Genomic DNA, 24615 nt, shown 5'->3' on the forward strand with positions numbered 1-24615 from the left:
TACCCTAGTTATTTTCAAAACTTAAAAACTCTCACAAGTCGCATCATTTGAATAAGTTATTTGTTTGATTTTTCAGAAAGCGTGTTTGTATTTTAATTGTTGTTCAAATCTTTCACGCCCTCTTGGAGTTGACATTTTATGCTCCTTTGCAGCCACCCTATAAATCAAGTGATTTAATTGAAATGGAACACACAAAAGTATTGCCTCATAGAAGAGAAACATGCTTCTTCATATTATGATCCTCTCTCTTTCTACATTTCCTTTTATAATGGCCTTGGGTACTCTTCAAGGTTCCACCACAAGTGCTATTAACAATATAGCAAAGCCAAATTGTCCAACTCGATGCGGGAATGTGACGGTTCCATACCCTTTTGGTATTGGTAAAGACTCGGGTTGTTCCCTTGACGACTCGTTTTACATGACTTGTAACATGTCTTCCAGTGACCCAATACTGTTCCTCCAATCAAGCAACATAGAGATATACAACATTTCGGATTCAGAGTTCCGCATTCGCACTTGGCCCGCTTTTAGGTGCTACGAGTCAAATGGAACTATGAGAAATGAATTTGAATGGTGGAGTAGGTTGGTTAGTCCATTCACTTTCGCTCAAAAGAACAAGTTCACGGTCCTTGGGTGTGATGATTATTCTTTGATAAGAGGGACAAAGGAAACAGATTTTTCTAGTGGCTGCTTGGGACTATGTGGCAAAGCACAAGATGTGCCTAATGATGGCCAATGCTCAGGATCAGGCTGTTGCCAGACATCTATACCAAAAGGCCTTGACTACTATAATGTTACCCTCCACACCTTTAAAAACCACACAGATGTTTGGTCTTTCAACCAATGTGGCTTAGCATTTCTTGGTGAGGAAGGTAGTTTTGTGTTTCGTGGCGCCGATGATTTATCTAACCCCACGGATGTTTGGGGGAGGATACGGGCCACTGTCAATGTTGTTGTAGATTGGGTAATTGCACCGGACACTCGGGGTTGCAATGAGTCTACCGCATGCAAAGAAAACAGTTCCTGCTACGAGGTAGACGGTGGTGGGTATCGTTGTAGATGCAACAATGGTTACCAGGGAAACCCTTATCTTGATCCAGGTTGCCAAGGTCAGTTTACAATACATATCTAAATCTTATAGTTATTGTATTATTATGCGTAAAATAATTTATTCAACATTAATTGGTTCACAAATTACAACGTGAATCGAACAAATTCTGTAAGAGTTTAAGAACACAAAAGGAAAAATGAAATTTGAGCAAATTTTCGATGCTAGGGAAACTGAGTAAAATGGTGTAGGTCAATATGTTGAATAACACAAATGTATTTATATGAAAGTCTATATTTCTTGATAACAATTAGGGGTGCAAACGAGCTGAGCTACTCGAATTTGGATCGATTAACAACTTGGAGCAAGCTTGAGCTTTTTCGATCTCGAGCCTCAAATAAAGCTCGTTTAGTTATCGAGCCTGAGCTCGAGCCTTTCATGGGAAGTTCGTTTAGACTTGCTGAGGTAACAGGCGTTGTGTATTTATAAGTCTTACCTCTTTTGGACTTTGATGCATTAGTATCACAAATTCACAATAGATAGCCGAGCTCGAGTCAAGCTTTGGCTCGTTTAAGGTACTACACGAGAGTTTAAGGTTTTTCTTAAAACATATAAATAACTAAAAATTAACAATTAATTAATAAGAAAACAACAAGCCGAGCTCGAGCTCAAAAAACAGCTCACGGGCTTTAGAAAAAGTGCTTGAAACGAGCCAAGCTAGGGCACAGGCTCGGCTCGTTCTCTAACTAACCTTTGAATTGAGTTAGCCATATTTTGACGTAACAACATAATGATATCTAGTTAGTGTACTTTTATTATTGGAGAATTTTATTAGATTACATGTATTTGTTTTATTTATCATCATTAGTTCATTATTATCTGTAGATTGTTACTCCCTCGATCAACTCTCCATTATGATTTGTGATATAGATTTGGCATAATAAAAATACACATAGCATTGGTTTCATGTGTAGTAATTGTTACCCAAACAAGGAGTCTTACATGAAATCCATCATTTTGGTGATTTATATTGTAGTTTCAATGTCTGTCGATCTCTTGCGAGCTTCAATGATTTTTACTTATCTAACCGGTACAACTTAAGAGATATTTTACAAATACTGCAACATTCTTGTAATTGAGCTAAGTAGTGCATGTGACCGTTTAATTATTGCTTGGATCATAGTATGTAGCTCTCCAACTTGTTGAAGTTTCAAAACGTAATCTCTTTTACGTTAATAATATGTAATTATGATGTTTTCTACATTCTTTAACGTCTATTTTTTTTTCTTTTTTTATTCATAGACATCAACGAGTGCGAGGATCCACAAACCAACCCTTGCTATGGTAATTGCTTAAATACTCCAGGGAGTTATAACTGTACATGTCCGCTAGGATCTTCTGGTGATGCAAAAATAGCAAATGGCTGTCAACTCCCTATCGGCCGTTCAAAATTTTCTTCAACTACATTCATTATAGGTAATTTCTTTTCTCATGAAAGTATAACATGTGAATTACACCAAGTATAACTTTGAATATAATATTTTCAAGATGTTAGTTTTCAAAAGCCATGTTCACTGAAATCGAGCACAATAACCACTAACAGAATGATTTTCCTTTTCAATTCACATGCAGCAATGGTGTTTGGCCCATTAGCAATAGTATCCAGTATATTAGCGATCCTCTATGGCATACGGAGGAAGAAGCTAATGAAACTCCGAGAAAAGTTCTTTGAGCAAAATGGGGGTGTGTTGCTGCAACAGAAGATCAATTCACAAGGATCTCATGCGGCAATGACTTTGTTTAGCATTGCACAACTTAGGAGAGCAACTAATAATTATTCTCAGGATAACATTATTGGACGAGGAGGCTATGGTGTAGTGTACAAGGGAGTTTTGTATGATAAACGTGTCGTTGCGATAAAGAAGTCTAAAATAGTCGATGGGAACCAAGCAGAGCAATTCGTAAACGAAGTCTTGATCCTTACACAAATTATCCATCGAAATGTGGTAAATCTTTTGGGGTGTTGCTTGGAAGAGGAAGTCCCTGTGCTAGTTTATGAATTCATCTCTAATAACACTCTTTTCCATCACATTCATTCTAAATCGGGTGGAATGAGTTGGTTATCATGGGAAAATCGACTAAGAGTAGCTGTTGAAGTTGCTGGTGCACTTGCATATCTTCATTCTGAAACTATTATGCCAATCATACATAGAGACATTAAGTCTACCAACATACTACTAGATGATAACTACAATGCAAAAATTTCAGATTTTGGTGCATCAAGGTTAGTCCCATTAGACCACGAACAAGTAACAACTCTTATTCAGGGCACGCTAGGGTATTTGGATCCAGAGTACTATAACACAAGCCAACTAACTGATAAAAGTGATGTATATAGCTTTGGAGTGGTTCTTGCAGAACTCATAACAGGGAAAAAACCAATAGGCGTTGATAGATCCAATGCTGAAAAGAATCTAGCGACATATTTTGTCAATTCAGTTACAGAAAACCATTTATATGAAGTTGTTGAACAACGAGTATTACGTGAAGGGAGTCTTGAGCAGATACAAGCTATAGGTGATTTGGTCAAAAGATGCCTTAATCCGCATGGTCGGGATAGGCCTACAATGAAAGAGGTAGTAGTGGAACTAGACAATTTGAGGAAATTCACAACCCATCCTTGGACTCAACAACAAACATTTCAAGAGACTAGAAGCTTAGTGCTAGATGTTGAGCAATTAGATCTATATGAGGTCCCTTTAATTTCATTTGGTACCAAGGATACGGAATCTCACTTGAGTAGCACATACATGCCTTTTGAAGAAAACATACCACGATAACCTGCCTGTTGCTTCTTATATGGTCGATTGTGTGAGCATCAAGGTCATCAATTATGATTAGTTAGAATTCTTTTATTTAATGTCTTCTATTGTAGTATTTGTAATAATTTGTAAATTACAGTTTTGATTTCTGAATATGCATATTTTGTGGTAATTGTGTTGAGTATTGTCCAACAAATTGTTTACCAATGGCTGAAGAATATGAAGTTTCTACTTATGATTGTCACGAACTGGCTTCCGAGGAATACAAATAACCTCTGGTTTTTTTTTTCCAGATTTGTTGAGCATTTGGAATAACTAGTGAATTACAACTCTATCGTACAGTGATGTAGATCTCGTGCTCTAATAAAAAAAAGTATTTTAAAATCTTAAATACCTATAACTAGTACGAGTAAGTAATGTCATCTCCACATGGAATTAAAGGAAAGTGCAAATGAAACTCATAACTTATTAACTATTAAACTAAGCGAGCAACCGATTTCAAGCAGTTTTGAAAGATACTTTGAGAACACCCGATTACTTTTAATGTTTTTAAACAATTATGAGAAGTAAGTGATTCACTTCAATGTGATAAAAACCAATCACAGATTATGTTAAGTTGATTGGGCAGTAATTACAAGACCTAGTAGTTTGGTTGTGATGACAAACGAAACCCTATTCGAATTGTTGATACAACTGAACGCGATTACCTAATTGCCAGTTTTATATTATGAAAACCAATTGATATGCGATGACTAACGGTTTTGGATCAACTACACAAGAACCTAGTCCTAAATTTTGATGAACACAACCGAGTAGTTGATGCACGATTTGATAACCAAAAACATAAATTGTATAAATAATCAAGTGATAAGGTAAAACAAGATCAAATAGCAAACTCAATCAAGTTCTTAATCATTAAAACACACAGAATCCAATCATGGTCAGTTTACACAAAACCCTAGCCTAAAGTGAACACAATGGTTTTAGCCTGACATCGGCATCACGAAGAAGTTGCTTATCTGATGAAAGGATGGAAGTATATAATGATTAGACGAACCAAGGGCTTCGGGATGATGCAAAATTTTCCTCGCATTCTTCTTTGGCAGCTAAAATGAATGATATCTCGAACAAGGGGCTCTATATAAAGTTAGGTTTGTTTTTCTTGTTTTTAAGTCACTTCGCGTGGCGCGAAGTGCACACAATAGTTGGGATCTCACTTTGGACTGCTTCGCGTAGCATGAGGACTGCTTCGCGTAGCGCGAAGTAATCAGCCTCCAGCCCTTCACGTATTGTAAAAGGCTTCTGTCACAGGGAATTTTTGGCATTTCTTGTTTTCTATATTGGGAAGTGTCCTGACCAGTTCCGCTCATCTAAATCATCATTCTCTGCTCGTAATTCACCCCAATAAGCAACCTTAGCGTCCAATAACCTGAAACACATAAACACGCTTGAAGTACCAATGTTCACACGGTAATTAAACTAAAACGAAACAATTAATATAATAATATACACGGCTTATGCCCGACCATCATACAACATTTGGTGCATTAATCTTTGCAATGTTAATTATTTTTTCTGGTTAGTTTCATTATCTAAATTTATGAACGTGAAAATTTTAAAAAGTGGATCGAGCACCTACTAACATACTATTCTTATAGTTTCAACTTTGAAGTCAATTTTTTTTTCTTTTGAAAAAAAAAAAAAGACTTGCCAAATACTGTTATTACACACAAAATGAGGATCTACTTTTTAAGGGCGTAAGAGATTACTTTTACCATTGATAGTATTGGGACGTCGGCCCTGCTCATAGCACTCGTATATGTTGGGCGAGGGGATAGTTTTGAGACCACACCTACGAGGTAATCAACCACCGTAGCTGCAATTGGTGTGGCGTGTCAATTCAACAGTATAATCGATTCATATAGTGGCAGATCCCATATTTTTTACTCAGGGGCGCATAGTATAGGCTGTGATAAGAAAATCTTCATTAAAAATTGTAAACAATAAACATCTCTAAAAGATATCTTTTAGCATTCAGTCAAATTCGATTCCCTCTCTTTACAATATCATCTTGCTTGGAAGAGTTGTGGCGATAGACTGATTTTGATTTACTATTTTAGTCAATTTAGATTTGATTCATGGAATTCAATTCCATTCAGTTGGATTCGGTCTAATTCGATTCGCTCGTATTTTTTAGTGTTTTATTGTTAATATTAACCGCATCACCAACATGAAAAACAAATTTATTATGATTTTAGGGATTACTCTATAAAATAATAACCAAGTTTTGAAATTATTCCAACCAGGTCACTCATAAAACATTTTGTTTCAATCAAGTCACTAAAGTTTTCTTTGTATTCCAATCCTGTATGTTTTACATGAATAACAGGTTATGTAGGTTGCTTTTTATTATTAAATAGTTTGGCATAGGGATGGCAACGAGCCGGTTAGTGCTAATCCTATGCCCGTACTCGGTTATAAAATTCAGTCCCATACCCGGCCCATTACCCGTCGGGTATGTATCGGGTAATTACCCGTCGGGTATGTATCGGGTATACCCATTAGATTGTTAGAAAAAATTTCATTTGTATTTTTAAGTAGATTTTTTTACCATTATAGTTATCGTATATATTTTTATTTATATATGAACTGTTAGAAAGTAAAATATGACACATTACATCTATATAAACTTAACATAAATAAATAATAATAATATAGCTTTTGTATAACTTTATGTATAAACTTGATAACATATAAAACATAAATAATACTTTTTAATGCATATCTTAAATACAAAAGGTTAAGAAAAAATGAAATTAATAATAAAAAATTTTCAGGTTTTTATTTCGGGTATATAGTTCGGGTAAACGGGTATGTCTTTTCAGGTAAGTGGGCCGGGTATCACCAAATCCCATACCCGGTCCGTACCCGCGAAAAATTTTCAAAAATAATCCCATACCCGGCCTAATACCCTTCGGGCTACGGGTATAACCATCCCGAATGCTTCAGGTTTCGGGTATACCCGTCGGGTTCCGGTTATTTTGCCATCCCTAGACTTTGGCATTTCATAATATTTTTTTTTTAAATAGAAAAAATTAGTAAAAATTAAGAAAAATAAATTTTAAATTGTGAAAAATTGCAAAAAAAAAAAAAGAATCTGAAAAATTGCAAAAAATTACAATATAATTAATATGTTCCTTATTTTTTTCGTGAAAGAAATTAATAATTCTACTATTAAATATTTTAAGATCACCTAACTATCTTTTTGAAATTTTTCTAAAAAAACGGTGGTTTCTTATAAAAAGCCGTAAGTTAAAATAGGGTGATTTCTTACTACTTTTTTTTTTGCAATTTTTTACTCTTTTTTTTTCTAATTTTTCGTAATTTAAAATTATTTTCTTAGTTTTTAAAAAAATTTTATGCAGTGTCAAACTATTTAAAAATAAAAAGTAACCTGCATAACCTACTATTCAAGTAAAATATCTAGGATTGAAACACAAATGAAAATTTAGTGGTCTGATTAGAACAAAATATTTTATGAATAACCTAATTGAAACAAGTTCAAAACTTGCTTACTATTCTATAAAGTAATCCCTGATTTTTATAACATTAAACACTGCATTTACAAGTATATCATGCCCACCTCGTTTCTAACATACTCTAGTTACAAATAAGTAGCACATAGAAATTAACAAAATGCTTTGTCAACTTTTACATTCTATTTTTAACAAATTACCTTATACATCAAACCAAGTCGAGGCGAAACGTCGTTGTTTATTCACTATAAATTTTATTAGTCATGCATAATTATCATGTGGTTGGCAAGGTCCATTAATCCAATACTTTCAATGGCGTGATAGTGTAGTGTAATAAATCAAGTGGTCCAAGTTATGGTAGATTATAGTATTACACATAGCTAATAAATCAAGTGGTCACAGTTTTGGTAGATTATAGTCTTACGTAAGTTTCCTTGGCTTGTTCGAGAATGGGTAGGGCCCCATGTTCGAGCGGACGGCAGAACATTCCGCCAGAAATACTGAGCACCAGGACATAAAAAATGAACCCCTTCGCTAAAATAGAAAAAAAATGTTAAAAAAAAAACAGAGAGATTATCACAACACTTACTTCCGTTATCCCTAGAATAATATGGATACTCATCCGGGATTGGCCATAGGCGACTCATGCCCGCCAGCACAAGGGCTGACTCAGGAATCAGGTCCATCGGAGTAGGAGTGCGGGTGAGGGTCTCGTACCATGGCTGATTTTTCGAATCAGCTATGGTGAGATTCGTAAACTTCTTAGCCAAGGACCTTATACCATGGCGATCGGTATAGCATCCTCTTGATCCAGAAGAACTTCGTCTTCCACAATGATTGCTTGCCTATTGAATGTTGTGTTGGTAGTGTTTACTGATTTGGATGATTGATGTTATGATTGCATGTTTGAGTATGCATATCTGTTTGTGTGATGACAAATGTTAGGTTTAAATCTAAGAAAATGAATAAAATGTTTTGAAAGGAATATCCGAATGGACTTGTGAGCACTGCAGGGCGGCTCGGTCCCTATTGGCTTCTTGCTGACAGCAGAGCAGCTGAACCAACTCCCACGAGCCTGAAGCTTGTAGAATACGCAAAATTTCTCAACGGAAAGAGCCACACCCAAGGCTTGACAGCAGAACTAAAAGTGTCGAAGCCTCATGGGCCCAAACGGGTGCATCTGAGATATGTGTATCCCAGTCAGCGTCAGAAAGCGACTCACAAACGTCGTAACTGGCAATATAAAGTTGCTGGTTGTAAACAACTTGCCGTAAAGGGCAATTTTGCCTTTAGGAGGCTTGTTGGCGTTAGACTGGTAACTGGAAGTTCCGGCTCCCATTCCGGAGCTAATCCGTATAAATTGACTATATCCTGGAAATCCTTCTCTTTCCTGTTAATCACAATGCTCTCGACGGTAGACGGAGGACCTTCTCTCTTCCCACCTGCGATTAGGGCGTCACGTAATTTCTTGCAACAAGCTATGATGAGAAACGGTAGAAAGCAAGCTACTAAGAAAGAGAAATCGCTAGAAGAAATGAGCAAGTAAATGGACAGTGGTAATGCTTCCCTTTTATATACTCATCGCAATTAATGCGATAGGAAGGGAAACAGCTCACCCTCAAACATTGTCCAATCAGCGGTCGACACGTTAGGCGGGAGCTGACAAAAAGCGAAATGATTTTGAATCAACCGCCTAAAAATACGTGCAGACATCTCGAAAAAGACGCCTGACATAGCTCAGACTGAAACCATTACGTCATAACCTCCAAAAGTCACCCTAGTCTAATGAAGATAAACATCTACTACACGCACAAGGACGAACCTGTAACATATCGGATTTTTCGTATTCTTATTCGTTTGTATTTAACCCGATTCGGGAACATTATTAGGATCCGTATTATTAATAAAATCAAACATTTATAAGTATTTAAGATTGGTATTTTCATTTTGTACCCTTTGTGTTCTTAAAGTTGTTCATTCTTTGTTTAAACTCTAAAATAATCAATTTTTAACCATTTTAGAAAGTTCAAGGACTAATATTGTCAAAAATCAAACATTTTCCTCCCTACCCCTGGGGCACCGCGCGGCCGCAATACCCCTTGGCCCTCGCGCTCCACCTCCACACCACTGCACATATCGTTTTGTTTATTATGCTTCCTAGTTCGTTTTTGGCACAAAATCGCTTATTTTTTTTGGCCATATCACGTGTTTTAAGCCCCAAGAAATTTCACATAGATTAAATACTTGTCCATATACATTACCCCTTCCTCAATAATGATTATTGGCTGCACTTTCATTTGATTTGATCATTAAAACTTGATTTGGTTTCTTAAACGAGTAAACTAATTATATTTGGTTCGTTTTTGCATATATTATATAAACAACACATAGTATACCTGCCACAAACTTCCCTAAACCCTAAATAAACATTCCCAGCCATCACCTACCTCTACCCATCATAATCTTCTTCGTTTTGGCTATTTTACTTGAAGATACAAGCTTCAGTGTTTGACTTTGTTATTGTATTGACCTTTGACTTCATCTTTCGATCGATTTACATACTTTCCGGGTAAGTTGTTCACTGTAAATCATTCATAGATATTCTCTAGTCAATAACCTTCAATCAATTTATGAGATTGAAGGGTGTTGACTGGTCAAATCGATTAAAAACCATTCAAGGGCATAATAATCAACAAGTTTGACTTATCAATTTCTCATGCTTCTGGTCGAAACCGACTTTCGGTCCAGAAGACTTTTATTTTTGTAACAAAATTTTAAGGTTACTGACCAAAACCTGACTTCCGAATCGCTGTTCGGATTGTGGTCAGTACCAACTCGCTTAAACATTTAATTTAACATAACCGAAGTTCTATACGTCCGTTTGGAATGATTTCAGCGGCAACTTTACTCATATTTACTTATCTCAAAGTTTTTGGTTCATTTGATTTACTTGGTTCGACGAATTAACGGACGATCCGTTTAATTCTTAATTATTTATTCATATTCTTGTTTACTCGCTTACGCAATAAGATGAGTTTTATCATTCCCCTCTATTTTACTAATTTTCCTAAGTTTTGGGGACATATGCGTACTAGTACTAATATCTAATTCATATTTTCATACTACTTATCTACACAAAACTAGCAAACGAATGATGCTCTATTGTCGAGATACTAAACATCTTTCTCCGCCGGTTCAGATTCGAAATGCCTTGGAATCACTCCGTCTTCATTAAGAAAAACCATGTTCTGATCACCTTTTATCATAACTAAAAATTTATTGAAATGTCCATTTTGTTTAAATTAGATTCTTCTTTTTCCTTCATACGCTCTGGCATATAGATGTAAAGTGACCGAACTCATCACAACGGTAACACTGAACTTATAATCTATCATTTCCTCCCATTTGACGATCATTGGTTCTTCTTTGACCCGTTTGACTTGACCCACGATCTTGACCATCTCGGTTGTCACAACCATCTTGATCCTCATCCTCTCAGTCTTGACCTCTGGTTTCCTGACCTCTTCCACGCCCCTGTGAACTCGGCCAACCCTTACCTCGGCTATCGGACTAATCATACGATATTACTTTGTAACTACTTTCCTATCGATTGAAAAGTAACTGACCATGTGAATTTGAAGCGCGCTCTCTTCCCCGCAGATGTTCCTCAAATGCCTTAAGTCTTCCAACAACATCTTCAAGCATCATACTATCGAGATCAACACTTTGCTCGATTGAGGCTACGAGTTAGAAATATTTGTTAGGAACCGCATCCAGTAACTTCTTCACCAAGATATTTTGCTCGAATACTTGACCAAGACTTGTTGTCTTTGAAACCATACTTGTTATTTTTCCTGCAAACTCGTCGATAGTCTCGTCTTCCTTCATCTTGAATTTCTCAAATTCACTTTTTAGAGTTAGTAGTCGAGCCTTCTGAACTCGCTCGGCCCCAACATAACGTGCTTTCAAAGCCGTCCATATTTATCGAGCATTCTTGTATTGAGCAATCTGAAGAACATCACCTTCTGTTACTTGAAACAAAAATGCTCTTGCCGTTTTACTCTTCTTCGCTCGCATCAATAACCACACCCTCTTTTGGTTGAACAACTTCCCATAACTCTTGATCGTCCAAAATTGTTTCCACCACAATCATCTATGTGATGTAATTTGTTCCATTCAACTTTTGAACTTGCAGCGACATCCCCGGGTCACTTTGGGTTGGATTATCGGTCTTTCTTCATCACCTGCCATTGACGTCGAACCCCATGTTCCACTTTGTTGGAACAAATACTAACAACTCAGTCTGAATAACTTTTCAAAACTAAACATGTTTACTCATAAAAAAAAAACCAGTTACTAATTAATCTTGTGGAACCAAATAGATGCTAAAAAAACTTGAATTGCTTCAAATATGTTTTGTTTTTTTCTTCGTGCTTTCCGAAAAAAAAATCCTTTTTTGACTTTGAGTCGTTTATTTCTTTGCAAAGCAACCACTCCAAAGAAAACAAACTTAGCTTGTTGTATTCTTCTTCACAAGATACTTGGATATAAAGATACCACCTTTTTTTCCTTGAAGTCTGATTGCTTATATTATCCTTGAAGTATGAGTCTTGCACCAAATATTAAAAAGAACAATAATCTCGTTGTTCAATAACAAAAGGCTTAGGTTATTCATACACCAAGGAGGTTATTCAAACACCAGGAGGGCTTATACGAGTCATATAGGGCCTATACGACTCGTATAGGTTATGTCAAGTCATTTTCGGTCAGGAGTGTCAGTTTTCATTTATTTGTATCGTATAGGATCTATATGAGTCGTATAGTTTTTTTAAAGATTTTTTTAAAATTACAAAATATTAAAAATAACATCCAAGTTGTTTACAAAATAGAAACAAGTAGTTTAAAAGTAAATCATAAATCATAAATCATAAATCATAAATCATAAATCATAAATCTTACAAAGCAACACACAAATCTTACAATTAGTCAACAACTTTATGTAGGAAATCATAAATCATCACACGAATCTATCATGTTTTAGGCTTATATCCCGATGTTACAATAAGCCAAACAACTTTTGGTATTATCTTACAAAGAAACACACAAATCTTACATGGTTGGAGCAAGAAAAACTGATACCTGGCCTATACGGATCGTATACCATCTATACGGCTCGTATAGACCATAAAATAATTATAAATATCTGGTCAAAGTACAGCTGACATGCTGTCTATATGAATCGTATAGACCATATACGGCTCGTATAGGTCTATACGGCTCGTATAGGTCTATACGAACAAGAATATCTATATGACTCGTATAGGGTCTATACGGCACGTATAGACTGCAAAAAGCTGCCACACTGTCACCTCCGTATGCATGTTAATAAGTTATGCCTATACGACTCGTATAGGCCCTATACGAGCCATATAACCTTATTCACACACCATGGGGATGGTGTTTGTATATAACAACTCTAACAAAAATCGAACCCGCCTTCTTGTTTAATTGCAAAACCGATAGAAGCGGGAAATGAATTCCACATGCTCTCCGATTGTTGCCACGGGACAACAAAAAACATCGACACTGTTCGACTGGCCCTCTTTAAAAAAGATTCGAAAACCCAACTCGGTTTCGATATGCGTTGATTGATGCCTCCTCCTCAAGCCACCGCTCACCGCCGATCACAGTTAAGACGATTATCGATTTCTTGAACTTGGCTCTGATACCAATTCAAGTCTCGGGTCAATAACCAAACACAAAGTAAACAAATAACTCTCGTTTATATTAATGAGAAAATATAACTCAAAAAACTGATTACAAATCTCATACCCTAACTCATTTTGACTCTTAATGAACCCTAACTCAGTTGCATCTACCTCATCTTAACATTCCCTAACTTGATTGTCCTTATTTATAATGTTAACTCAACCTAGCTAACAAGAAACCTAATAACCCCTTTTAATTCTTGGGTTGGGCCTTATATTTAGTTGTGGCCAGTGGGGTTTTAGTTAACAAAGACGAGGAGTCAAGGAAATAACATTAAACAAATAAATCCTTGGTAGCCCCACCCTACCCCCACCACATTATTAGTTATGATATTTCATGGTGGTGGTATAAGTAATAGTCCATGGTGACAAGATAAAATAAGGACATGTTTGGTTGGTAGGAATGCTTGAGATTTCAATGGAATTGGAATTTAAATCTTTTCCATAGTTTGTTTGGCTAATAAAAGAAATTGGAATTGAAATCAAATCCATCTAAATCCTCTAACTAATGGAATTCACAATCCTTTAATGTATTGATGGAAAGTTGAATAAACAATGGAATGTTTGCAACATTACCAAAATATCCCATTACTCCCTAATCTCCACGGTCACCATTCACCAACATAAACTCCTGCCACCACCAACATTATTTCTCCGGCCACAATCAGTAACCATAATTCCGGCGACATCTGAACCATAGTTTTCCGGCAATAAATTTGCTTGACCAGCACCGCCGTACCCTTCATTTTGTCAAGACATGCCTGAAAACATCGGCCACCACCAACTACGTTTTTTTCGAGCCAGGTCTGAAGTACTGCAACCCCTGTTTTTCCTTCATCAATTCTGATTGTCAGTGGTGGTCGGAGATTGGTGGCTGAAGCTCACATCTTCTGATGGTGGACGAACCACGTATTTTAGATCTAGGTTTTTCAGAACCTAGTAACTTATGACACATAGACTGAAATGAGAGAAGATAAAGGGAGAGATGGTGGTGACTGGTGGTGATGGTTGGACGGCTTTAGAGAGGAGAGAAGGAGACCAGATCAGGGTTATTTGGATTTTGGAATGGGCACTTTTGTCTTTCATGCACTCTTTTAATTCCATTTACAAACTTCCAACCAAACAAGTAATGGAATTTTGAAGGAATTCACTAGATTCCAATTCCATACAAATTCCTAAACATTCTGTGAACCAAACGCCCCCTAAGGGTTTAATGGTGGTGGTGATGGTGGTAGTAGAGGTGGTGGTGGATGTGTTTTGTAAGAGAGAAAGAGAGAGTGGGACCATTTAAATGCTTTAGTAACTAAATAATATATATTTTTATTAATAGTTAATTTATTGATTTTTTTAATATTAAGGGTAGTTTGGTTATTTTATTGGACTTAACTGAAAAAATTAACGACGTTAGTTGCTAAGGACCATCCATATTATGAAAACGTAACTATGGGGCTCATTTGTGAACATTTTCCACCATCGGGATCAACTGTGTAATTAGTAAACCTTGAGGAGCAAGTGTGCAAAATATGTAAACCACAGGGACTAACTATTGTGAGTAGAAATTTCAAAGATCCTTATAAGCAGAATCCTCAGGAGAATTCTCACAGTGTATCAGGATCACAGTCAGAAAGGATCCTCACTAAGTTTCGTTATTAACTATTATTATCCTTTCATTCTTGACTTGGTCTTGCAGACAACGGTAAAAAATTAATGTCTAGCAGAAGATTTGATCAAACATTGAAGATTATGGGCGTTGGAGGGAGGCACAACCCGTTTATGATAAAGATATGCTAACTATAACCACTCCAAGATCCTCGCCGGGACAGTTAATGCTCATTATTGCCTATAATTGTTATACTATCCTTCTTGTAACTATAAATAGGAGTTTTTTAGATCGCATAAGACACATACAAACACATCCGAACACACTTACTAGTACTATAGCAGCGATTAAAGAACTTCCGCACTTATATTTACCAATCTTTACTTAATATAATTAAAGTAGGGGATAGTTTTCCCTCCCGAGATTTTTTTCTTCCCAAATGCGAAATACCGTGAGAACATTAATAAAACAAACCACACTTGTTTATGACACAGCCATAGGAAAAATAATTATTAGTTTATACGTTATAGTATACACAACACACAAAAGTGTTGGATTCTGTACTTTCATATTACAAAGAGAAAAAGAAAAATAATAATTACACAACACGGTGTCCCTTATGAAAAGGGTCTTTCTTGTACATCCTAATTATCATACATCTGACTGACCCAAAGTGTTGATACAGTGTGGTTAACCGTTGCGTATGTTATCGGATAATGTTTGGGACTTTAGCTGATTTTCTTATTTATTATGAAGGCAACTGTAGAGGTTTAATCAGGTGGTGACGATACTTACAGGAAGTAAGATAACTGTTCTTTCTTTCTTGAACCTCCCTCCCCAAATTGATCATTCCATTGCTTCAGTTCACTCATTATTGATCCTTCGGCTGCAAAACTAGCTGCCACCTGTATTGAATATCATCAAAAATGAAACATGTAAGAACTATGATCCAAGGGATTCTTCCGGATCCTAATAAAAAAATGATATTTTTCAAATATATACAATTTTTTTTCTTTCACATCAAAATAGTAGGCAAGCGGGCAACAAGCTGCGCCGCTGCCCGCTAGCCCTTTTTGGATTGCAAAATTAAGTCTTCTAAAAACTACATTGATAGATCTTGGAGTCATAATGCATGACCCGTGGGACTCAGCTAATTATTTACTGGTTCTCATTGAACCTCCCACTATTCCTGTATATGCATACACAGATTGATAGATAGAGAAAGAACCTGGTTTTTAGCTTCCCTAAAGTCTTTTAAGTTAAGTGGCCTGATAGTTATCACCCTGTCTTTGGGATCTTCAGGGATTTGTGAGTCGCCACCACTCTCAGCCATGATTCTTTTAGCCTTTAGTTAAAAAGATGCTATTTTAAGACACTCTATGCAATGAAGTAAAACAAAAAATTAACTTTAGTGGAATGCAATACTTACAATGTCCTTCTTTCTCTCTTGTTGAATCAATTCTCTAACGGGTCGATAAGCCGCAGTTGTACACAAATTCTGTATTTTCAACAATGTCATTTGTTAGTTGCAAGCATGGATTATCTTTAATCGATGATTAAGACAAGAGAATATTATCACCTTCAAATCACTTCCACTAAATCCTTCTGTCATGTTGGCAAGCTCTTTATAGTCCAACCCTTCAATGACACTTTCTTTCGATAAAAGAGTTCTCATGATCATTTCCCTCTGCTCTACAGATGGTAGCCCAACCATTATCCTCCTTTCGAAACGCCTGATAATTGCTTCATCAAGGTCAAATGGTCTATTAGTTGCAGCAAGAACAAGAATTTGAGCTTTAGATACTAGTCCATCCCAGTGAGTCATGAATTCATTCTTAATCTTCCTCATAGCCTCATGCTCTCCGCCTTTTGATCGCGAACCCAACATGCTATCAACCTCATCCACGAATATTATAGTTGGTGCGACCTTGGCTGCAAGAGTGAACAAGGCTCGAACGTTCTTTTCATCTTCACCAAACCACTTTGAAGTGATGGTAGACATGGAAACATTGATAAAACTTGCTCCGGCTTCGTTAGCAATGGCCTTAGCTAGCATAGTTTTTCCGGTTCCAGGAGGGCCAAATAGTAATATTCCTCTACATGGTTTTAGAAGACCTCCCACAAATAAGTCTGGTCTTCTTAGAGGTAGCATTACTAGTTCTTGAAGAGACTCTTTGATCTCATTTAAGGCGCCAATGTCAGCAAACGTCACCCCAACTTCATTTGCCGGTATGACTTCTGGCCTTATGCGTTTTTCAAATTCATTGTCTGGCACTTCCTGAAATAAGGCAGTTTTAATTATTTTTACAGCAAAAATACAAGCCAAAATGTATGTTTTATTTGAAGTAATTGAACTAGGCTTTATTATTGTTATTTGTGACATAATAATAACATTTTGAGAACGTTTGACTTACTGGAGCTTTTGTTGGTTCTGGTGCCAGTGCTGGTGCAGGAGCAGCATTATCAGCATTCTTAGGGGCCGAAGCTTCTGCTTCACTAGGAGCTGCGGTTTCAGGTTTTGTTTCTGTTTCTGTTTTTGCGCCAACCACACCTTCCCCTGTTGTATCCTGTAATTAAGGTACAACACCCGTGACAAAAATGAAATTACTACTTTTAACAGTCTTTAAGCTATACAAATCGAGAACTAACTTTCGAGGGGGCATTTTTAATAGATTTAACTTCCTGGAACAGACTCAATCCGTGGGCCAAACTGCTCGATTATTAAGACAATAGGTTAACAATATGTAACAAACATTAACAACCAATGTCACATCATATGCTAATAAACATACCTTTCAGCAGAAATAACTAGTCTTCCATTTCTGTAATCAGGATTCTTAGTATTTGTTAGATGATGAGAAATTGCTGATACGACAACTTCGTCAATGTGTTCACTTACAGCAATTGTGTCAGATACACATATAGAACTCAGATCACCACATTCAAGATCATTTTCTGCAAGAACTTCACTAATATGATTTCTGTTATCTTGAAACTCGATCATTTTCATGTCTTCTTGCAATTGGTTCTTCCAACTGATGAGACGGTCTTCTTCCTCGGGAGGTTTGATATCAATGGTGTATGGAAACACAGAAGTAATCCTCTCGTCTACTAGACTGTAGTCTGTATTAACTCTTGACCCTAGGATTAGTATTGGTCCAGATAATTTTTTCATCATTTTCTGGAATAAGATATTTATCCTTTGTGATTTTAGCAGGAGCTTCTCAGCATCTCTAAGATACAACACCATAGGCGAGTTGTTTGATGTGTGAGTAAGAACCTGCAGTGTAGGAAGCATATGTGTTTGTTAACTATAATGTGTTGATTATGATTACAAAAAAAAGAAAAAAAATCCCAACTGTTCAACAAAAACTATTTAGGAGGTTGTACGCATAAAAATAGTCTCTGGTTGACTTTCAAGTTGTTTGACCTGTCGACTCATTTGGCCCATTCTTTTTTTTTAGGCATTTAGCTTTTATTCATTTGACACATTTCGAATAAAACACAATGGAATGCCCACTTGTTCAAAAAAAAACGGGTCAAATTTCAAACCTAGTTTTGTAGCAAAGAAAAGTAAAGAAGACATGATACCTTGTATAGGGTCTGTACAAAAAGCTTTTCATCGAATGACCAGCTGCCTGTGCGTCTAAGCGGAGCTGAAAAGAAGGCGGTGACATTTCATACCGGATACCAAAAACTATAACATTTTTCGCTATAATGACAACACTTAGTTATTATCATTTAATACTTTTTCTGGATTTTTACCCGGATTCATGGGAGCAGAGTTTGAAGCAAGCTCATTCATATTAGCTGCAGTTGATGCATTTCTCTTAAGGGTTGGGGGATTCTGTAGACCTTCAGTCCCTCTGCAATTGAAAAAGACATAATAGAACACCACTAACATTTGCAGAATGCAAGATATTTCAATCAAAAGCTAAGGGGTACATAATTCATACCTTGATCCAAAATCTGCAACGCTACTTTGTCTACGTAAGCCCGCTGCAGAACAGAAAGATGAAGTTAATTAACATAGTGGCGGTTAACATATGAGCCAAAATAGTAAATATCACTGGACTTTTTTACATAATGATGAAGTTACTTAACATATGAGCTAAAATAATAAATACCACTAGACATGGACATCATACTATTTTAGCCTTAAAAATTGAACTTAATACCTTTTCTTTCTGGTTTTGGTTGAATAACAGACAGTCCTGATTCAAATAAGCCAGACATTTTGCTCAAAGTTGTTTCTGATATAGACCTTTTCAAGGACTAGAAAAATGCATTCAGTTCAATTATAAACAGAAGATTTAGAAAGATTGCAGGCAATCCGATCCAAGAAATAAGAGGTTAGGAATTGGTCACAATGCTTACGTTTGCTTTAGCGGAAGCGCCGTATCTAGTTTGAAGCTGATGCAAAAGAATAAACAAGATTAGAAGAAGTACATATTGGAAATAATTTTTATTGGCACTGACCTTAAGTGAAAAGTCTGTAATATCCATTAATAGAAGCTTGGCTTCAAAATGATGAGCCAAAGCTTTGGCAAGCATTTGCTGATAAAGCTCTTCAAATTTACAAGCAAGAAAAATTAGTAAAGAGTTTTAGCAAGGCAAACAGAACAACATTAAACAACTAACCAGCAGGCCCTGATAACAATATAGTTCGGCTTGCAGGAGCAAGGTTCCGTGTGTGCTTTGAAAAATCGATATTCTTTAAATAAACAAAGCCTGCACTGGTAAGTAAGGTCCTTGTCTGCTCGCTGTTAAAACGATCAACAAAATAATTGTTAATGAACCATATAAGAAGGTACATTCAAGAATTCACATGAGTTAGATTGTCCCGCGGTTCTAATATAACTTTATGCCATCCAGATTCAGATATTACAAAACCATATAACCGAAACTTGACATGTTCAATATAGACACGGGTCAATGAAAGATTAATAATCAAGCATGTGACGCTTCAGGCAAATCCCGCATCATTCTGCGTTTTCAGTCCACGGGGAGATATTGGGCCATAAGGAGTTTGTGTCAAATATCACTAACAGTTAAGCGTGCTTGGATCAGGATACATCCTAGGAAGGGTGATCTCCTGGGATTTTTCAACTTGGGCAACTAAAAAGAATCCATAAGCTCCTTATGGGTAAGGATGACAATATTAATTTGAGAGGCTGAATGTTACAAAACAATCGGTTTTATCCTTAAAACCCAGATTATATCACAATTCAATTATCAAAAATAAAATAACCACAGCGGTACAATATCAAGATTCCAAACGAGTTAGAATATCTCACGGTGCTAATATAACCACGCCATCTAGATTCAGACACTACAAAACCATATATCTAATCTTGACACATTATCAACAATCTAGTTCATAGTAATCAAACATGTCACGCCTTAGACAAATCTCAAATCATTCTGCTTTGTTTAGTCCACAGAAGAGATATTGGGTCGTAAGGAATGTCTATCTCAAATATCACAAACAGATCAACAGTTAGGTATGATCGGGTAAAAATAAATCCTAGGATGTTGCCACTCTGGCAACTAATAATTTTTGTAAGCTTCTTATGGGAAAAAATGACAACATTAATTGATATGAGAGGCCGGATGTTACAAAACATTAGGTTTCATCATTTAAATCCGGATTACATGACACAAGTCAATTATCAAAGATAAAATAACCCTAGTGGCACAATATTAAGATATAACACAACTTGTATAAAATAAACAAAATCAACCCGAAAAATCTGAACCACATCACGAATTAACGATTGTCTTACCTGATATAATATGGAAATTCATCGAAAGTGACCTTGCTGTCTCTGCCATCAACGATAATAGTACGCATCTCACGCTCCATTATTTGCGGCGTGATAGCGTTCGCCGACGACTCACCACCGTTGGTTAAACGTCCCACCGTCCTCCCCACTCCAAGCCCAACTCCAATTCCAATTCCTACACTCAACGCCGACATAAACGCGTGTCTTTGTTCCATCTTTCCTCTATTTTCACACCCTAATATCTCTTTTCCAATCAAAATCTATGCAATCTGATCAACAAATAACATGCAATAAGATTCACACATGATATTGATGAAAAATGAAACTAAAAATAAGAAAAATAATAATAACTTACGATATTTCGAAGCCTGATCAATAGTTTAGAATCCTATCAATTCAATTCGGTTTACTTTATACGTATATGTACGTGTACAATATAATTTCTGGTTTCTAGGGGACAGAAATTTTTGATCACGGTACATATGTTTCTCTATCTATAGCTATATTACAGGTGTATGCATTTGATACACAATTTTCGGTCAGTATGCACAGAATTTCAAGACACATGCACACAATGTATAAATCGTCTTTAGCGATCGAAAATTATTGTAAAAGATGAACGGGTTTTCTTACACAACGAGGAAGAAACAGTTTGTTTTTGTAAATTGTAACTCCCGTTACAATAACCGTCTACAAATTTGGGCCCCGTTTTGGCTGGTTGTATTCGGCCCCGTTGTTTTGGGGTTTTAGCCCATTAATGATATAAGTTTCACAGCACTTGCAACAAAATTCTTCTTTTTTTTTCTTGTCACTAAACGATGTCCATGTAGTGACGTATAGGGTTGTAAACCATTCAAATATATGACGAAAAGCTCGTTCATGTTTGAATATTTAATAAATGAACGAACATGAGTAAGAAATTCTTTCGATAATTAACTAAATGAACAAACATGCCCGTTCATTTTTGGAACGTTCGATAAGGTGTTCGTTAACGTTTGTATGCACCCGTTCATCTTCTCTAATATTTGTTTGCTTATGTTTGTTATTAAAATTTTTTATATATATTTTTTATATTTTAAATGGCTTTTCTAATCTTGTCATATAGATTTAAGCAAAATTATTAACTATAAAACAAAAATATATATGAGTCTTATGCTACTAATTTATGTGTCAATTAGCATATGAATATGAATGTTAAGAAAAAACACGCACACATCAACACAAACTATTACCGGTTAGCAAGATCGAATACAACATTGTTTATGTTCATTCATGTCTGTTTTTTTGTGTTATGAACCATTCATGAACAAATTTATTTTCTTAATGAACAAATACGAAAAAGAAATTTCATTCGGTTAGGTGTTCGTGAACCATTTGTTTGTCCGATAAAAGTTAAAATGGCAAACATGCATGAACATAGCCTTGCCTAGTTCCATTTGTTTACAGCCCTAGTGATGTGTCACTATAACAAAGAAGGCTTTTTTCGAAGACGATTGTCGTCGAGATAGCCTGTACCGACGACAAGTCTTCGATATAAGTTTCGCCGTACTTCTTTGTCGCAACAGCTGAAAAAATTCATTAGGTTAGAGTCGTCGATACAGCTTCAACTATAATGACGAAAAGTCGTCGATGTAGCCTATTTTTAAAATAAGTTTTAAATTTATTAAATACTTTATTTCAAGAATTTTTCGTCGGTATAGGGAATTTTAAAAAACATTGTTTTTTTATATACCTTATATCAACGAAAAGTCGTCGATATAGGAGTAACACAAATTTAAATATTCTTTTTATTTTTAAATTTTCAATTTTCGTCGAACAATATAATATAAAAGACTGCAAAATAACATAAAACATGTTTTTAATACATATCAAATTACTATAAGCATCACAATATTACTTCTAATACATTCCGGTTTTTCAATGGTCGATCCACCCGTCCACCCATCAATCCACATTAATAATACAAACATATTATGAGAAAACGAAAATAATTAGTAAATTCATGCATATTAACAAATAGAAAGTGGAAAAATAGTTTTAAAATTATGTATTTTTTATTTACTAATCATTAATAAAAAATAAATAAATAAAGTTAATTTAACCTTTAGCAAGGGAATTTCGTCGTAGAGTGATTTATTATTTTTCTTGACTTTTTTTCTTTTTATTTACTTATCAACCAATTAATAAAAAATAATAATTTAACCTATAGCGACGACAGGTCGTTGAAACAGGGTTTCAAGTTGGTGATCAAATTTTGTAAATCCCTTCAAAAGTTTGGCCCACCCTATATCGACGACATGGTATAAAATGCAGAAAAGTTTGAACAATCTTATATCAAAGAAAGGGTATAAAGAACTTTCCAAGAATATACAAAAGGTACATAATTATTTTCAAAACACTTATCATTAATTTCCACACATTATATATTATCCTAAAGGGCACGGACAAGACAATTTTTTTCAAACAAAATCATGTTAGATCCTTGATATAAGCTTAACAAAAATATAAAGACTTCTTAATAAAAGTTCTTCCATAAGTTTAAATCAGAAACACACTGCAAATAAAGATACATATTGCATCACTCGATCCACATTTAGCAACAACATTGATGCTAACACAATATATTACTAAAACACTGCAACCTTAAAACTCCACACGCACACGTATGTGGGAACCTAACTTAAATCAGAAACTTACTACAAATAAAGTTACATATTACATCACTCGACATTTAACAACATTGGTACTCAACACACTACATTACTTAAGCACTTCAACCTTAAAACTCCACACACACACACACACACACATATGGGAACTTAATTTAGTAGCATTCATACAATTTGATATCCATTTGTAGTCGAAAATAGAAACCTTCGGCCGCATCAGTGCGAAAAGTAGCAATTCCTCGTGCCATGAAGAAATCTCCAGTGCCACCAACGACCGAAAGGTCCCTTGTCTTCTCATCCATCATATCTGCACCCATAATGCTAATTGTACCTTTATGTTTAGTGGAATTGAAAATCAATGTGTAAGAAAACCAAGCATTAAAAGTGGTTTTCATATCATAGAAGTAGAATCCTTGAGCCCGAGCCACAGGGGCTGATAAGAAGTTGGTGTCTTTAGTCATGGGATCATCAAATACCACGAGCATCCCGTGGCTGAAGTTCCCAAGCTTCGTAGGATTCGTGACTACCGCAGATGTGGCGTTAGCGAGATTTGTGCCATTGAAGAGGTTGTCATGGTAGTAGAGCACAAAGCTCTTGCATGGTTTCTTCTCATCTAGTTCTTTAGAGTGAGTTGCTTTGGAAAAGAGTGTAGGATCATGAGTGAAAAGAGAAAGAAAACAATGTATTCATAAACTATGCGAGCCATCTCAAGTATGAATTTGTGTTCAGTTCAACAAATTGAGTTACTTCGTCCAGTATATATAGTGCAAACAATGCAACTTGTAATAAAGGCGTGGGAATAGAACGGTTGGTTGGGTTGGCTATTATTTTAACTAGTATGTTCCCTTCGCGCGTTGCGGCGGGGAACTCGATAATAGACCCAAATTTTAAATGCGGATATACATACACACCATAAGGCTATCACTTCGACACAACAACAAATAAAAGTTTATCTAAATATCAATAGAACTTAGTCGGTATTGGTTCGGCTTATTATAGTATCGACGTGGTATTGACACTCGGTACATAGCCTACAACACAAAAAAAGATACTTTATTGAGCATCGTAGCGATTATCATTTCGACACAACAAAAAAAAATTTGGTTTGTCATGGTACCGGCACTGTACCGACATTCAACAAAAATAGGAACAAAAGTGAAACAAAGATCAAACCAAATCACTACTAGAAAAGAGTAATGTTTCTTATGAAATTTCCAACGCATTTCTTACGAACGCTATTTCCTACATGTTTCCAACAAAATTCCTACAAGAAAAGAAAACCCTAAATTTGCAACAAAATTGTGACAAGATTGTGACAAAAAGAAATTGTGTTGGAAATGTGTAGCAAATATTCCAACAAAAAATATAGTTGCACATTCCTATGTT

General features: G+C 35.8%; 2 protein-coding genes and 1 pseudogene across 2 annotated transcripts; 1 reads left to right on the plus strand and 2 right to left on the minus strand.

Annotated features, from left to right (window-relative positions):
• The first annotated feature begins 217 nt into the window (after positions 1 to 217).
• On the plus strand, positions 218 to 3888 carry LOC143548272 (wall-associated receptor kinase 2-like). Its single transcript, XM_077039485.1, has 3 exons — positions 218 to 1109; positions 2351 to 2524; positions 2681 to 3888. The coding sequence occupies exons 1-3, from the start codon at positions 221 to 223 to the stop codon at positions 3886 to 3888; spliced, it is 2271 nt and encodes a 756-aa protein (XP_076895600.1). The 5' UTR covers positions 218 to 220.
• Positions 3889 to 15565: 11677 nt separating this feature from the next.
• On the minus strand, positions 15566 to 20775 carry LOC143548273 (uncharacterized). The gene is made up of 15 exons (XM_077039486.1): positions 20561 to 20775; positions 19416 to 19537; positions 19254 to 19342; positions 19152 to 19187; positions 18953 to 19049; positions 18731 to 18773; positions 18540 to 18640; positions 18366 to 18430; positions 17567 to 18054; positions 17420 to 17484; positions 17189 to 17304; positions 16354 to 17052; positions 16204 to 16272; positions 16003 to 16119; positions 15566 to 15679 (listed from the first exon to the last, which is right to left on the minus strand). Exons 1-15 carry the CDS (start codon positions 20773 to 20775, stop codon positions 15566 to 15568), a joined length of 2436 nt encoding a protein of 811 aa, XP_076895601.1.
• A 2371-nt stretch (positions 20776 to 23146) lies between these two features.
• On the minus strand, positions 23147 to 23935 carry LOC143548274 (dirigent protein 6 pseudogene; annotated as a pseudogene).
• Positions 23936 to 24615: the final 680 nt, after the last annotated feature.

This window comes from Bidens hawaiensis, unplaced genomic scaffold, assembly GCF_021521415.1.
Source record: "Bidens hawaiensis isolate Kalapana, Puna unplaced genomic scaffold, B.hawaiensis_p1.1 tig00014983_1, whole genome shotgun sequence".
Classification (NCBI taxonomy): domain Eukaryota; kingdom Viridiplantae; phylum Streptophyta; class Magnoliopsida; order Asterales; family Asteraceae; genus Bidens; species Bidens hawaiensis.

Coding starts and splice junctions, on each gene's coding strand:
- LOC143548272 (XM_077039485.1), top strand. CDS start 221: ATGCTTCTTCATATTATGATCCTCTCTCTTTCTACATTTCCTTTTATA. Junction 1,110..2,350: donor TCTTGATCCAGGTTGCCAAG/GTCAGTTTACAA, acceptor TTTTATTCATAG/ACATCAACGAGTGCGAGGAT. Junction 2,525..2,680: donor TTCAACTACATTCATTATAG/GTAATTTCTTTT, acceptor ATTCACATGCAG/CAATGGTGTTTGGCCCATTA.
- LOC143548273 (XM_077039486.1), bottom strand. CDS start 20,775: ATGGAACAAAGACACGCGTTTATGTCGGCGTTGAGTGTAGGAATTGGA. Junction 19,343..19,415: donor ATTGTTATCAGGGCCTGCTG/GTTAGTTGTTTA, acceptor GTAAATTTGAAG/AGCTTTATCAGCAAATGCTT. Junction 16,273..16,353: donor TTAGTGGAAGTGATTTGAAG/GTGATAATATTC, acceptor TTGAAAATACAG/AATTTGTGTACAACTGCGGC.